Source organism: Micromys minutus, assembly GCF_963924665.1.
Source record: "Micromys minutus genome assembly, chromosome: 9".
Lineage (NCBI taxonomy): Eukaryota > Metazoa > Chordata > Mammalia > Rodentia > Muridae > Micromys > Micromys minutus.
Genome location: NC_137978.1, coordinates 35,147,096 through 35,163,434, shown reverse-complemented (window position 1 = coordinate 35,163,434; position 16,339 = coordinate 35,147,096). Strand labels below are relative to the sequence as shown.

Sequence of the window (16,339 nt, the reverse complement as noted above, 5' to 3'; positions counted from 1 at the left end):
AGATCAGATCTTTCCTGCCTCCCAGTAGGTCTGGACGGTTGGAATCATTTATAGATCGTCTGGGCCAGGATGCCAGCAGGAAGAGAAGGCTTAGCAAGTTGTGGAACTCACTGGTTTGTTTGTTTTAATTTACAAAGTCACACACAGTTGACATCAGCATGATGTCATACCGACAGCATATGGCATATGATAGCATACAGACAGCAGTATGACCTCTGGGTTCCTCAGAAAGTAGGCCACCCTAGAAAACATTTTTAGGGAACTCATGCGTCTTTGGTGGGGGTACCTTTGGCCATCCTTTGGTCTGAGCCACTGGAATAGGACTGACATAAAGAGGGGAGTGTAGAAGGCAGGAGACAGACAGGAGCAGGGTACTACTCTGGAGGCGGACCCCATTAGTCACTTTCTCGATGTCCTCACAGACACTGGAATCTGAGAAAACCTTCCCCATGCAGCTGCTGCAGACCGAGCCTCACAGCTACTGTCATTCTCCACATTGTTTTTACCATCATCATATTTATGAGTGCCTTCCGTTCGGTCTGCCCCCTCGGGGCTCCTGGCTAAGGCAGTCTTCTCCCTCCATCATCTCTGCCTCTCACTGGGCTAAGTTCATGCTTCTGACTCAAGTGACATCAGACACTACAGCCAAGAGAGACTTCTGTCTTTAACATCAGTTCATATAGATAGCAATCAGGAACTGTGACGTTGGAGGTAAAGGGCCAGCGAAGGAGCGAAGGAGCAGACGCAGGGTCCTGGGCTACATTTGATTTCTGGCCTCAGTCACGTCCCATTAAGATGGCAGCCTGCAGGGCTAGATAGATGGGTCAGTGGTTTAGAGCATTTGCTGCTCTTCCAAAAGACTCCAGTTCAGTTCCAGCGCCCACAGATCACGATCCGATCTTCTCTTCTGGCTTCCTCGGGCAGCAAGCATGCACGTGATACGTAGATGTATAAAGGCAAAACACCCATATACATACAAATGTATGGAGGGAATAAAAATGGGGTCAAACTCTGAGGGTCATCATGGAGGTGCAGTTGAGTTAGAGATCGGCACTCACACCGCAGGGTGCCAGGAGCCTGAAATCTCAGTCACAGGGTTGTGGCTGGCGAGGGGTTAGGGAGAACCTAGGGCTCTGCCTGGAGTCATTCCACTAGTGGTGGGGGGCTGCCAGACAGCTGAGACACATCACTGTGGGAGACGAGGCTCAAGACACAAAACCGATGAGACCCGTTGACACGGTGGCAGGACGCGCCTAGGAGAGGGACCTGAGAGTTCTGGACAGGGCACCTACAGCCTCTGTGCCTCTGTCTCTGTCCCCTGTCGTGTTCTTCTTTTGTTGGATGAGGCAGAAGTGAAGCTAAACAAAGCCAGCTAAGAGAGGTAAAGAAAGTATCCCCACCCCCGCAAGCCCCCAGGCCCGTGAGCCTGCCCAGTTCTTTATGGTTCTCAAAAGACCCTCTCCTCTGTCTCTGTGCCCACCACATTCTTTGCCTGCTTATCCAAGCCCACAAATACTTACTGAGCACACCTCACACGCAGAACGATGCCCTAGGTCTTAGTGTTCAATAAAAAACAATGTGTTGAAGCACTCACAATAAAGCCAGCATGGAAAAGACCCAGGGGAGGCTGGCAGGGAATTTTACTAGACAGCATCTGGAAAGGAATATGATCGACCATCACCGGGGCCTCGGTCAAGGAGCCAGGCCTGGCTCTGCTTCCAACATGGAGGGGCTCTGTAAAGTGAGGAGTGTTGAAATGTAGTAGAATGCTGGAACTCTAGAGTTTTCTAAACTCTTGGTCTGCACTTAGACTGAGAGGCTCTGGGGAGGGGGGATCTCTGGGTTATCTCTAGCAGTCCCTGCCCTCCCAAGGGTTCCACGGGTGCTTCCTCACCATAGAGGAGGACTTGTCATCCAAGCTCCAGCCCAGCACCTCCCACCCAGTGGTGCTCAGAGCCCAGAGGCAGGCACTGCCATTTAGAAAAGCAGAGACTTGGGGAAATGGCTCAGTAGGTGAAGTGCTTGTTGCACAAGTGTGCAGATTTCTCTGCACCCACATATAAAGCTGCCATGACTGTGTGTGCCTGTAACCTCAGTGCTGTGGGCAAAAGAGGAAGGAGAATTAGCTGGGGTTTGGTGCCCACTAGCCTAGCTCTAGGTCCAGTGAAAGACTGTGTCTCAGCCGGACACCTGATTGTTTCCTTCTGGCCTCCATGGCCACATAGACATGCACATACATGCACCACAACACACACACACACACACACACACACACACAAGCATACAAAGAAGAAATAGTCTAGGAACTTGCACCAAACTGCTGAGTCAGCAGCTTTATTTAACTATGTTGAGTTGATTTATTTGCAGGCATGTGTAAAACAGACTGAATCCTGAGACTATGGGTTCTGAGAACAAAGTGTCCAGTCACTCCATACCTACAGGGATAGGGACTCCTCCTTGGTCATATCTAAGGAGAACCCTTGTGCTAAGGCAGAGGAAGGCAGAGATTTGAGGTACAGCAATTAGAAAAGAAACTCAGCCCATGTCAGCCATGGCATACTTCTATCCCCTGTCCTGCTGTTCCATGTCCTAGAATATTCTTTTCTGTCTTTTTAGCTAAGTCATTTAAGCCTCAGCCCTGGGGTTGACTCATAAGAGTTTATCTGTCATTCAGACAAGACTGTCTTTCTATGTGCCTTTGTCCTTCACATCATTAAGCCAGGGAAACACAGATATGTTCCTACCCCAACTAAACTGTAAAGTCCTCAAGAGTAGGGACCAGATCTCACTTTCATTTGCTTTATAAAATTTTCTCTCTTGTATTATTACATCCTGACTGCAGTTTCCCTCTCTCCTCTCCTTCCAGTCCACCCCCCCCACCTCCCTTCTCCCCAAGATCCACTCCTCCACCATTTCCCTTCAGAAAATAGCAGACCTCTCAGGGATATCCATCAAACATGGCCTAACAAGTTACAATAAGACCAGGCACAAACCCTCATATCAAGGCTGGACGAGGCAACCCAGTAGGAAGAAAAGGGTCCCAAGTGCAGGCAAATGAGTCAGAGTCAGCCCCATTCCTTCTGTCTATCTTTCTATACACCCCAGGACCCAAAAACAAGGGAGGGGGAGAAAGGGTTTATTTAGCTCACACTTCCATATCACTGTCCATCATCAAAGGAAGTCAGGACAGAAACCCAAACAGGGTAGGAGGAACCTGAAGGCAGGAGCTGATGCAGAGGTCATGGAGGGATGCTGCTTACTGGCTTGCTCCTCATGACTTGCTCAGTCTGCTTTCTTAAAAACTCAAGGCCACCTATCCAGAGATGGCACAACCCTACAACTAGATCTTATGAAGGCATTTTCTCAGCTGAGGCTCTGTCCTTTTGGAGGACTTGAACCTGTGTCAAGTTGACATACAACTACCTAGCACGGGTACCTTGTAAAGACTTATTAAGTAAATGGATACCAGGCAATCATAAATAGGTAAGTCTCCAGTGGATACAGCAGGTGTTAATAGCTGCTTGCCTGTCTGTGTTGCTCACTAACTAGCATGGCAGTGAGGGCAAGAGCTGGTTGTTGCATCTACGGACTTAAAAGATGTCCTTTCGTTTAACCATATCAATGGAGGAACCAGAAAAAAGTAGCACAGTGCTTAAGAGTGTTGTTGAGGTTAACATCCTGCCTCTGCTACTTGCTAACTATGTGGATCAGGCCACTCACCTAACCTCTCTGGTGCTTCAGTTTCCTTTCCTATAAAACTATGACTATAGGGTCGGGAGGGTCTAGATCAGTGGTAGATCAGCGCATTCTTAAGGCCCTGGGTTCAATTTCCAGAACCATAGCCGAATGATAGTAATAGCCTCTCTAAGGGTTGCCATGGTTACGCACATTAAAGCACATTCAAAGCACCCAGGAAGTGCTGTTATGGATGCTGGAAAGAGCACAGATGGGTAGGAAAGGTGCCATGTCTGCCTGAAATCAAGTTAGCTGGTACCTTGAAAGGCTTGGCGATGAGCAGGACAGAAGCTACTGCTGGGTGTAGGATCCAGGGTTAACCTGGGTCCAGGCCCCTGGGTTCTTAAGCCCAGGAAGGCTCACCCTGCACTCACAGAGCACCTGCACATCATACTCTCTGTCCCTCCTCTTTTAAAGGAAAATGTCTCTCTGATCAAAGAGATTAATGAGCTCCGCCGGGAGTTGAAGTTAACCCGCTCCCAAATCTATGACCTCGAATCAGCCCTGAAAGTAACCAAGAAAACGCGACCACAAGAAGTTCCAGAGTCAGGTAATGCCACAGCGAGGTTGGGTTCTGAGACCAAGACCCGGTGACAGCCATGAGCAGAGGTCTCCCTTTGGCTTCTTTCAGTACAGAGTCACATCCGCCCATGGTGTTTCAGAGCCTTGCCAAGGCAGTCACCTGCTCTCCAGAGGCTCTGAGGAACTGCCCACATGCACGCTCTCACTGATGGGGCCCTAGGCTCCTGTCTGAAATCCTAATTGTTAGCTGCAATCCAGAACTCAGACTCTCACAGGCTTTCAAAAAGTGCACTCTGTGTATTATGTAACATCCCCAGGAGGTCTGGGGCTGCGCCCTGAAATCAAACACATTAGTATTCTGCAGTGACTTGTGAATATTCAAACCAGGCTTCATGAATTTAAAAATATGTTCCATTTTTAAATCTCAATATCACCTGCCCCCCCTCCCCCTGCCATCTCCCTCTCACCTACATTTTAGAATTGTGGAAAGGGACCTGTACAATGAAAATGAAGACAAAATGATAAGAAACTACTCTAAGAGAGGGGGAAATTACATAAGAAATGTTTACCACGTTGGTGACTTCAATGACACATTAAAGCACCTCTGAACATCTGGTAGCCAAGGCAGAAAGGGAAATAGAGAAGTACGATGGTGAATCCCCACCCTTGGGAGACAGAGGCAGGAGCATTGCCATGAGCTCAAGGCCAATTGCCATTACATGGCAGAAGGAAGGGGTTCGACTCGTCTGCTTTTTCTCTGGAGAATAAACCTTTTCTGGCACCAGAGCCCATGAGAAACATCACATAGCTCTCCAAGAAAGGAATGTTGACCAACAGTGTCCAGTCTCTACAGGCTCTGAGGCAATGAAGAAATGCTCTGTCATTGTCATACCTGACAATCAGACCAACCGGGAACACAAGGCATCTCTGTGAGGGTAAGCCAGGGAAGCTGACACACCCTGTCTCCTGTGGGTTGCTATTCAGGAACAAAGACTCGGTGCGCTGAAGCATCGCACAGCAATGCCTTGGGATTCCTGACGCCATGGGAACGCTGGGCTAGTTTTGCAATCTGTGTAGAGCCCTGTGCTGTGTGACTGTGTGCAGTCTATGATGAGCTACACATATGATTCTGGTGCCTTGTCCTCGAGGCCTCCTTAGAGTAAGGGAATGATGAGATCACCTAGTGACTCTCTGTTCCTGGACTGCATGCATCTCTGTTGTCAAGCATCATGTATGTGTGTACGTATACAGTTGTATCAGGTTCTGGTTAGTATGACAGGACCAGAAGTCACCATCTTCAGTCCTTAACATGGACATGGGAACACGGTGCCCATCCTGAAGCACGAGCTACGGACTTCTCAGAGATGAGGTCACCTTCCTTTGGGGTCAGCAGGGGTCAGGGGAGGGTAAAGCTCAGATCTGCTTGTCAACAACTACAAAACTTCTCTGAAAATATTACAAACCTGGCACGGTGGCACACACCTTAAATTCCAGCTCTCATGAGGCAGAGGCAGATGGACCTCTGTGAGTTCAAGGCCAAACCTGGTCTATAGAGTGAGTTCCAGGACAGTCAAGGCCACATAATAAAACTCTGCCTCATACAGGGTGGGGGTCTAAGGGGGGGGGGAGAGAAAAGAAAACCTGCCACAGGAGTCATTGGGTATAATGGCATACACCTGTAGTCTCAGCATTTGGCAGGGTGAAAATAGAGGTATAACCCCAATGCAGGGGTAGGTAGAGAAAGGAAGACAAGAAGATCCCAGGGGGTCACTGCATCAGCCTGGCTGAAAACAATCATCTCCAGGTTTAGTGAGAGAGCTTTCTCAGAGGAATAAGAGGTGGAGAGCAAGAGAAAGACACGAAATGTCCTCCTGTGGCCTCTCCATGTGCACCTGTGCACACACCAAGGAAAAGGGGGAAGGGGAAGAGAAAGACTAAAAGAGGAGAGGAGGGAAGCGGGGAGAAAGCACTGCAGATTTACCAAAGCATTTTGAAAAGTTCTTAGCTGAGACCTCACACAACACATACACACACACATACAAACATACACACACATACACAGGCACTTACACACATGTACACACACATACACATACAAACACATACACACATACATACATACACAGACATACAAACATACACAGACATACAAACATACACACATACACAAATACATACATACATACATACACATACAAACATACACACATACACAGACATACAACCATACACACATACATAGACATACAACCATACACACATACATAGATACATAAACACACATACAAACATACACACACATACATACATACACACTTGTATGCACACATATACAGATACAAACATACATACACATACATACACACATATACACACATACATACACACACACACACATACACACATCCAACTCTCATACCATGAGCTATTTGAAAACAGACCAATCACATCCATCATCCACTACAGCTTTATTCGAGGAGCACTCGCTATGACACTTGGTGACAAGAAATTTCATTCATCGACCTTGGTTGTACAAAACTAAAGTCTGACCTTGGATTCTGAAATGTGTGCCTGCCCCCTTCCCAAGACAAGTCAGTGCAAAATACACATTCTTCAAGTTGCCTAGAACCAGCCCATTTGGCTGGTTTAAGAATCCTTTGAAGAAGAGAGCTTGTCATTCCCTAACCACTACTTTAGTTTTTAACAACATATATATAGTTTTCAAATTTGCAAGACAACTAACTAATAGATCTGGCAGATATACCTGCTTGTTTTCCAATTACTAAAGCCACTCACTAGAACTTACAACCAAAGCTGGCTATTAAAAGCCAACTAAAATGGCATAAATAATCTGTGAGAACAAAGGGAACACCAAAGGAAAAAAGAGAGAGTGGGAAAGCAGGGAAATAGGTAGATGAATGTTCCCCACTGCAGAGCCCAGGGAACTAAATCCTAATCTGAAAATAAAGAGCACAGGAAAAGACCCAGCATATGCTAAATCCTCAAAGTGCCAAGCTGGGGGCTATGAAAAGTCAGACTATTAATATGAGACGGTGGCCCTGCAAGACGGTAAAAGGACTAATCTGAGTTGGATCTGCATGGTAGAAGGAGAGAACTGGCCTCTGATCTCTCTGTGTGCAGCGGCATGCATGGGAATGCACACACACACACACACACACACACACACACACACACACACAGCATGAACACAGGCAAACATGCACACACATATGGGTTCACATGCATACACATCCAGACACGTGTTCACACACACATGCACATACGAAGTTGGGATATGGAGGAAGTGCTGAACAAGTGACTATGCACTTTGACATGAACTGTGTCAAAAGCTCTGTCAGCACCCTGGAGCCTCATCCCCACAGGAAATGCCAAAATCTTCCCTCCTGGTCCAAGTGCAAATGTTGACAGCATGTGCCAAAAAAAAAATATATATATATATATTGCCCAAATATTTCTTACCTGAAGACCGCTCCCTACAGAGACCTCCTCCTGTCAAGCTGTATGTAATAATCTGGTCTCTCTGTTCGACCCTATAATAAACACACTGAGCTGCTGGGGTTTCTGTGGCTTCTCCATCAGAGCTGGCCAGTCTCCTCGATCCTGGCTTCCCTTTCTCGGCCCGTCCTTTCTTCAATTCCTCGCTACCCAGACGAAGATGCACATGCGTGACACACATGAGGAGAAGGATGAGTAAAATATAATGAAAGGACATGACACTCTATATGTTTAAGGAAATAAACAGGTGAAGGGGGGGTGAAACAAAAGGATGCTGGGGATGTATGACCACTGCCATGGTAACGGATGGGGAGGTCCCTATAGCTTACGGATGACGTTTCCGCTGGGTTCGGTGGTGAAAGCCAGTTCCTGATACCAACAATACTGCCACTACTGTTAGTCTTTCCAGACAGGGTCTCCTTGTGTAACTGGCTCTCCAGGCTGGCCGTGAGCTCAGAGATCCGCCTGCTTCTGCCTCTGCGCCCCAAGGGCTAGAATGAAAGGCTTGGCTGCCACCGCAGACACCACCTTCCAGCTTGAAATGTTTTAATTATTTACTTTTATTTTATTTTGCCTTCATGCATGTCTATGTGAGGGTGTTGAACCTGGAGTTTCAGACAGTTGTGAGCTGCCATGTGGGTGCTGGGAATTAAACCCAGGTCCTCTAGAAGAGCAGTCGGTGCTCCTGTGAGCCATCTCTCTAGCTCTTGGATTTTTTTTTTTTTTAAAGCAAGAGTCTTCTAACATTTTACAGATGACTTATATTTTAAAACCACAAATAACTAAACCAGTAGAAATGAGAACTGTAATTATTATAATTATGCCTCGGTGAACTAATGGAGCACTGTGGTAGATACACACATCTGAAGGCAGGCTCTATGAACTGAAGAATAAAGGTGGTGGTGGCCAGGTTTCAGTCCAGACAAAACAGAGCCAGGGTGGCCTGGAGAAGCTGTCTGAGTGGATTCTGAGGAAGAAGGAGGCTCAGTTACAAGAAGTCACTGAAGTTCTCAGAATAGATAAAGGATGGTGACCAGGAATCCTAATGGCTCCCCAGAGAATAACTAACAGCAAGCCTACATCAAAACCACAGAACTCGGAAGACAAGAGGGTACGAGAAGTCAGGGAGAAGAGCAAGGACTCACGCACAGGTGGACTGATGGCGGGTGTGACTCCTCTGTGGCAACAGGGAGAGCCATCGCTGGTGACAGTCTCTTCAGAGTACTGAAGCTTGGTGGCTATATCCCCCAGACATAGATCACCAGGGAAACGATCTCTTTAAAATGGAGCTAAACGTAAAGAAAATTGGCAAAAATCAAACTTTGTCCCCCAACAAAACCTTCTTAAAATAATTTTTAAAGATTGTGTATCAGGAAGAAAAATGATCCTAGAGGTAAAGAGAAACATGGATAAAGGGGGCAAATGTGGGCATCAAAGCGCCAGGGATGGCGTAGCACGGGGAAGACAAAGGCTGAACTGTGAATCCAAACAGCAATTCAAAGGAACTGAAATACTGGGCAGAAGCATCAAGGCCAGAGCTCTGGAACCAAACCATCCTGTGTCTCTGATTATTTCACAACAGAGGAACCACTGTGTGTGTGTGTGTGTGTGTGTGTGTGTGTGTGTGTGTGTGTGTGTAAATGCAGATGAATGTGCACCACAGAGTGCATGTAGACAGGACAGTCAGGATAGCTGTACCCAAGCTTCCAGGGACTCTCCTGTCTCAACTCCCATGTCCCTGTAGGAGTTCTGAGATCACACACAATATATACATAATAGATAATATGTACAATATAATATATGCATATGTTATATGCATATACATCTATTATACATTATATACATGTATACATTATATATTATGTGTATATGTGTAATATATTACACGTGTATATGTACATTATATACAAGTATATATACACATTATATATACACATATAACACATACATATACTATGTCACATGGTATATATCATACATATGACACATATATATGATATATGATATATACGTATACATATGTATATAATATATGATATATAGCCCATTGTGCTTCATGTGTGTTCTGGAGCTTCTAACCCAGCCTCCCTGCTTTGCATCCTTTATGTTATATAAGCATATTAAACTTTTAGAGCCTAGAGGGATAATAGAAAGGAAGGCAGGGGAGAGAGAGAAATTTCCCAACCCAACAGAGGGAAAATAGACATGACACAGCATGTAGAAAGGAGGTGGGAGGCGTGTCCCTGTGTCCCTGACCACTCCCTTGTCTTCCATCATTCGAAGTCAGATATGGAGCTGAGAACGCAGCTCGTCACTGAATCTCTACATTATGCACGAGGCTGCTGGGTTCAGACCACAACACTGCAAATAACAATAGTGGCGATGATGACTTCATTGTTTAAGCAGTACCAGCCATCTATCTATCAAAAGAAGCCTGTGAGCAGCGTGCCGAGAGGGACACTGAGCAGGTCGGGAAGGTGACAGGTTCTGAGCAGAAAAGGAGCAAGAGGAGAGTGGGAATGTGAGCAGAGAGGCAAGAGCAGATGGAGCGTCATGGCGAGAGCTGGCTTCCCACAGCCATGGAACAGGCAGAGGCTCAGACACCAAAGGCAGCCCCGTAAGATTCACCCACAGCATGAGGAACAGGCTGTGAGAAAGAATGGAAAGAGGCCAGTGGGAGATGGTGGGAGGAAACAGGAAAAAGCACAGCCCAGACTCCAGAGATGCTCACAAGCCAGAGAGGGAGACAGAGCAAGAGACACAGCAGATGCACCACATGGGGTCCTCTGGGCCATCTTCGACATGCTGTGCCCTCAAGAACATACAGGTTAGGGCTGGAGAGATGGCTCAGTGGTTAAGAGCACTGACTGCTCTTCCAGAGGTTCTGAGTTCTATTCCCATCAACCGCATGGTGGCTCACAACCATCTGAAATGGGATCTGGTGCCTTCTGATGTGCATGAGGACGGTGTACTCATATATATATATAAAGAAAGTTACAATTTAGAGCAAGATTCTTAGAACACACAGAGAGGTGCTGTGGGGAGTATAAGCCGCTGTGGCCAGGCCTGTGGTAGCCATTTAGAGAAACCCCATGCTGAATCTCTCAGGCTGACCCCCAGTGCCCCCAGGACCGAGGAAGCTAGATGGTAACTGGTTTAGTGTCTGCAACTGGAGGCTAGTGGGAGGGACTAGAGGATGCTGGTGCAGAGGTGGTGAAATCCAGGGCAGCAGTTTCCAGAGACTATGAGTATCGGGAGATTGAAGGGTTAATACTTGGGGGAATAGGAGGAACACTAAGAGATCGTGAGCATGGTACTGCAGAAAAGAACTTGTAGAAGTAAAGGCAGAAAAGGGAGGGACCAGACTTTCCAGGAGGAAGAAGAGCAAGATAAACCAACTAACTATTCTTTAAACGGTGGCTCCGTCACACCAGTTAGAGGCCAAGGCAAAGCTGACCACCGGCCACTGCCAACTGTTTCCCCATAGAAACAGTTTCTCCCTTCGCCTCCAACATCTATTCTCTTCTCGTCTCTCCTTGAGAGCCACGGGAAAGGGCTGGCTGTAGGAAGGAGAAACAGGCAGTACCATTTGTTAAGACTGATAGAGAGAGGATGGAGGTCAGAGTTCAGGTGTGCTGCCGTGGGGATGGGAAAGTTTGAGCACTGTGCAACAGCCTAAGCAGTCGGCTGGAGAAGAAACACTGGCTCGTACCTGCTACTTTCCCCAGGAGCCACACAGCAGGCCAGACACAGGTGGGGAGACCCTGAACGGGTTGGGCCATCTCAGGTGCAGGCTGGGCAGGATAAATGAAATGGAAGAACAGATCAATTAGAAAACAGGGACAAGAGGGTGCCAAGGAAATGAAGGTGGGGGGGGGGGTGACTCACAGTGGATGGAAGAAGACTGAATTTGGAGCCCATCTCATGGGTAAAAGGGAACTGCAGGAAGAAGCCATCTCGTCTTGATTACTGAGTGCAAACAATGAAAGGGTCTGTGGTCAGCCTGGCACACTGGCATGGGAGAGGCAGCAGGGGGACCCCCGGGTAGTGAAGAAAGAGGGGCAGGGGGCATGCATGGGACCCAGTGTTATTGCTTGGAGTCCAGCCCTTTGAGACCCAGGCCTGACAAAAAGCCACAGACTCTAAGGATGCCTAAGATAGTGCCAAGACAGGGAAGATGGCAAGATCAGAGGTTCGGGAAGCATTAGCAGATGCCACAGAGAGAGAGAGAGAGAGGAGAGGAGTCTGGATCCAGAAACATCATGTTTTACCAGAGGGCTGGTGGCTGTGACTCTCCAGCATCATCCCCTGGGAAGTCACAAGTGTCCCCAGCAAGGTACTCACACAGGCTTACTTACCACTTGGAGTGACAGCTAAGTGACCTATTAATCTGTCCCTCTGTGGATGCTCCGAGGATGTTTGGAGGGGGCGGGGACTTCAGTAGTTCGGTAAACAGGCCACAGGGATCTTGCTTTGTCCCTTACAGTGCTCAGCAAGGACGTAGCCGGCCCCAGTACCACTATGAGGCTGAATGAACAGGAGGAAACTGGGAGAATCATCGAGATGCAACGCCTGGAAATCCGCCGCCTCAGAGACCAGATCCAAGAGCAAGAGCAGGTCCCAGGCTTCCACACCATCGCCGGAGTTCGGCTGCCTTCCCTCATCGACTCAGACGTGGATTTTGAAGTGCACACCAAGTGACCTCCGGTGAGCCATTTCCAGTCACAGCCAGAAGCAGGAGATGCTCCAGGTGTCTGCCACCAAGCCAGACTCCTACCTAAGTCCCACCAGCCTCTTTCATCCTGGAAAGCTGGGGGCAGGGTCAGAATAAAGGTGTTTGCTCACAAGCTTGCCCGGCTTCTGCTTAGGAAAGCCGGGAAGAGGGAGTACCTGAGGACTGGGGGCTGTGGGTCCTCCAAAGCCACTGTTGTTTGCTCCTGGCTCTCATCTCTCCCAGCCAAGTCAGGACCAAACAAGGTCTCCTCTGCTTTCTTCTTCCTTAGGAAACATGATGAGGGACTTCCTGCCTCTCCTCTTGTCTCCCCATCTGTGTTTGTGTGACCTTGCCTGGTTCCTCTTTCTCTGGGGACACTTTATACTTTTCTCTCCGGTCTTATCCAGGTCTTATACCAGGAGTATAGCCACATATAGATACCAGGGCAAGAAACTCCTTCATGTAGTAATGAGCAAAGGAGTATAAAGCAGATGTCCCTGGCTTCTCTTGCATGAAACAGATATCTACGTAGGTATTTAAGCCCAAGTCCTTCCTAGCAGTCCTCCTCTGGCTGCATGAAGCCTGCCGTCTCCCAGGCTCTTCAGTTTCCCCCAGACTGCTTTGCCGACACTGTAGCCACTGCCCCTGGATGTTTTCACAGCCAGACTAGAAACTCTACTGTCCTATTTTCAAAATGGAAGGCACACAGCAAAGATTGGAAAGGACTCTGGGAGTGATGGGTGTCCCTGGGGACTCTGTCTCTACTGCCCACTTCCTTACTCAGCCCACACCCTCCATAGCAGTGTGAAAGCCATCCTGTCCTTCACCCACTGGGGGCTTGGCCCAGGAAGGCGGCTGAGTGGAGGGAGAGAGATGAATTCTGCTGACTTCAGAACTGGCAGGAGTTTATAGCCAATCCAAGGGAGAGGAAGCACAGCCTGGAAAGGAGAAATATGCAGGGGAAATGGAGCTCTGAGGAGCAGAGGCGAATTCACAGAGGTTGTCATTCAAGGGATACACACACATCACCAGGGAATGTGCTTAATCAAGACATCACCTTTCCTCCAACAAGATGGCTTGGGAGTGACTGGCACACAGTCACATAGGTGGGGCCATGACTGTGACTCTGCTGCCCAGTGGCTTCCAATGCTTGTGTGTTCATGTACGGTCCTGGAGAGGGGCCTTTAAAAACACCATGGGCCAGGGGAGTTGGGGGTATAAGCATATGACTCCCAGAGAATCTAAACAAGTGGGGGAGGGGGAAGTGGAAAATGCCCCAAGTGATCTATCTTATGCCTAAGCTTCATGTGGCTGCTGTCCAGGAGATGAAGAGAAGACAGAAGAAGTAGCTTAGAGTAAGAAAGACTCCCACCTCAGCCTCCAGCTAGTACCTGAGCCAGTGGCTTGTTTCCTCAGCTGCAGAGGGAGGAACAGAGCCTCAGAATCTGAGGCTAGAGATTGTCTTGTTTAGATCTCCACATTCTGCCTTCCACGCTCCTACACCTGCTGGGTGATCCTGGTTCTCTAGCTACTATCTCTCAGACCTCCCTCCACTTCACCTATGTTGACTTCATGGGGAGGTAGAAGGCGTGACAATGATTCAGAAAGACAAGTGACATCTCAGGATCAGAAGTGGGGTCCATCCTCCCTGTGATACTATGTATGTGCTCTGCCCAGGGAATGGCACTATTAGAAGGTGTGGCCCTTTTGGAGTAGGTGTGTTACTGTTCGTCTGGGATATAAGACCCTCATCCTAGCTGCCTGGAAGTCATTCTTCCACTATCAGCCTTCAGATGAAGATGTAGAACTCTCAGCTCCTCCATACCAAGCCTGCCTGGATGCTGCTATGCTCCCACCTTGATGATTCTGAACTGAATCTCTGAACCTGTAAGCCAGCCCCAATTAAATGGTGTCCTTTATAAGACTTGCCTTGGTCACGGTGTCTGTTCACAGAAGTAAAACCCTAACTAAGTAAGGCACAAGACCATCAAAAATTCAAGAGAGCAGTTATGCTTTATGTCTGAAATGCAGGCAGATTCTCATGAGTGGAGCCACACTAGGGCATAACAACATAACTTTGTCATGTACTAGGCAGCAAGCAGGACCAGCATACTACTTACCTGCGGAGGCTAGTAGGTTTACAAGAACTGTATTTAAGGTCATCTAGTAGGTGTCATGAGATAGAAGAGGGCTAGAATGCTCTCGGCACACATACTAGTGTATTGACATAACTGTTAAAACTGGAACTGTGGGCTCCAGCAGAATACTACAGGTACCCATCTTTGGCTATGACTCCAGACAGCTTAAGCAAAGAGAGGGGAATTTGTTTTCTTGCTCCACTGGTGTCCCACAGGCTTTCTTTTGGCTGAGAAGCATGAAAACCTCAAGAAAAACCTGATCCAAGGCCTGGGACACAGCTGGAGCCTGTCCCCCCTCTCTTGTCGAGGACCCCCTGTGCAGACAGGCACCTCATCAGAATTCCCGCTGGCAGAAAGGCACTTTAATACAGCTCCGCAGAAGCCCCAACAGAAATGAAATCTGCAGCCCAATCTTGTTTTTGGTTTGGGGTTTTGTTTGTTTATTTGGGTTTTGTTGTTGTTGTTGCTGCTGCTGCTGCTGTTGTGTTTAAGGTTTGCTTGAGTTCGAATGCACCTATCCTTACTCTCCCAAAGGCATGCACATGGGTGAGTGCAGGTGCCCACGGAGTCCAGAAGAGGGCATCAGATCCTCTGGAACTGAGGTTGAAGGTGTTTCCCAGCCTTCTGTACAGGATTATCTGCTCAGATAAACTACCACTATCTTCCTTCTTGAGTTCAGCTGCGCCACTTGCAAAAAGAAGTCACCACAGCTGGGCCTGTTGACTGTTGACCTTCCCTGTGGGGCTAAAGGGTCAGAGGGCATTCACTGAGGAGCCAACCGAACCTCCCAACCAGGTGTATACAATTCTGGCCTAATTAAGTAGACTTGGGGTGTGAGTGGATGGGATTTAGTAAATCTAGGTCGAAGGACTAGAGATAACAATTCCATGTATGAATCCATGGGGAAAGGGGTCATCTATTCTGGGTGCAGACCTTCCAGTGTAACTGCTTTAGGGCCACCCACACTCCCACCCATTACCTCCAGTGCTCTAGAGGCAGCCTAAGAAACTCATTGGTTTCCCAGAATAAACAATGGTAGAATTTGTACCTCAGTTTGTCAAGGGACCTAAGGAGAAAGGTAGACATTACTTCTCCCTCAGGGGAGGAGTTTTAGCAACAGCACTGCTTTATATGTGTCTGAAGAATCGAACACTGGTCCTTTACAAGAGCAGCAGGCGCTCTTAACCACTGAGCCATCGCTCCTGGTCTTAAATGGGTTAAAGGAAGACTTTGGGGCCTAGCTTGAGTCAGGGGCTTACCTCTGTTCAATCACCCGTGAGCCACGAATTATAATCCTAGAGCTCTTATCTGGGAAGAGGATGAGAATCATAAGTGGGACCTATGTCCTCCACAAATGTGTACCTAGACGAACGGTCAGTCACCACACTAGGTCTGGATCCACTGATGCCCTACGGCCACCCTGTACTGTATGTCCTTTTTTCTCCTAGCCTTCCCTCCCAAATGACAGGAACATTAGCTCCCAGATCATTCCTGTGTCCCCTGCACAACACTTGGTTCACAGAAAGGGTACGATAATTCTACCATTTCCCCTCATAACCACTTACTGAGCTGTGCGTTCCCCATTTTACCAATGAAGAGACCCGATCTACCAAGCCTGTCCCGGTGAGGTGTTTTGTCAACATGACATAAGCTAGAGTCATTTGAGAAGAGGGAACCTCAGTTGAGAGACTGCCTTCACCAGATTGGCCAGTAG

The 16,339-nt window shown here is 47.9% G+C and overlaps 1 protein-coding gene across 1 annotated transcript in view; it reads left to right on the top strand.

Moving 5' to 3' along the window:
- The window catches only part of CFAP57 (cilia and flagella associated protein 57), a gene marked incomplete at both ends in the record, with an annotated part of 68,076 nt that extends 55,602 nt beyond the window's left edge, over positions 1–12,474 (top strand). The window contains 2 exons of the mRNA XM_080921947.1: positions 4,153–4,285; positions 12,260–12,474. Coding sequence (XP_080778073.1) covers positions 4,153–4,285; positions 12,260–12,474 — 348 coding nt within the window. The remainder of the gene's footprint in view (positions 1–4,152; positions 4,286–12,259) is intronic.
- Between the last annotated feature and the right edge of the window lie 3,865 nt (positions 12,475–16,339).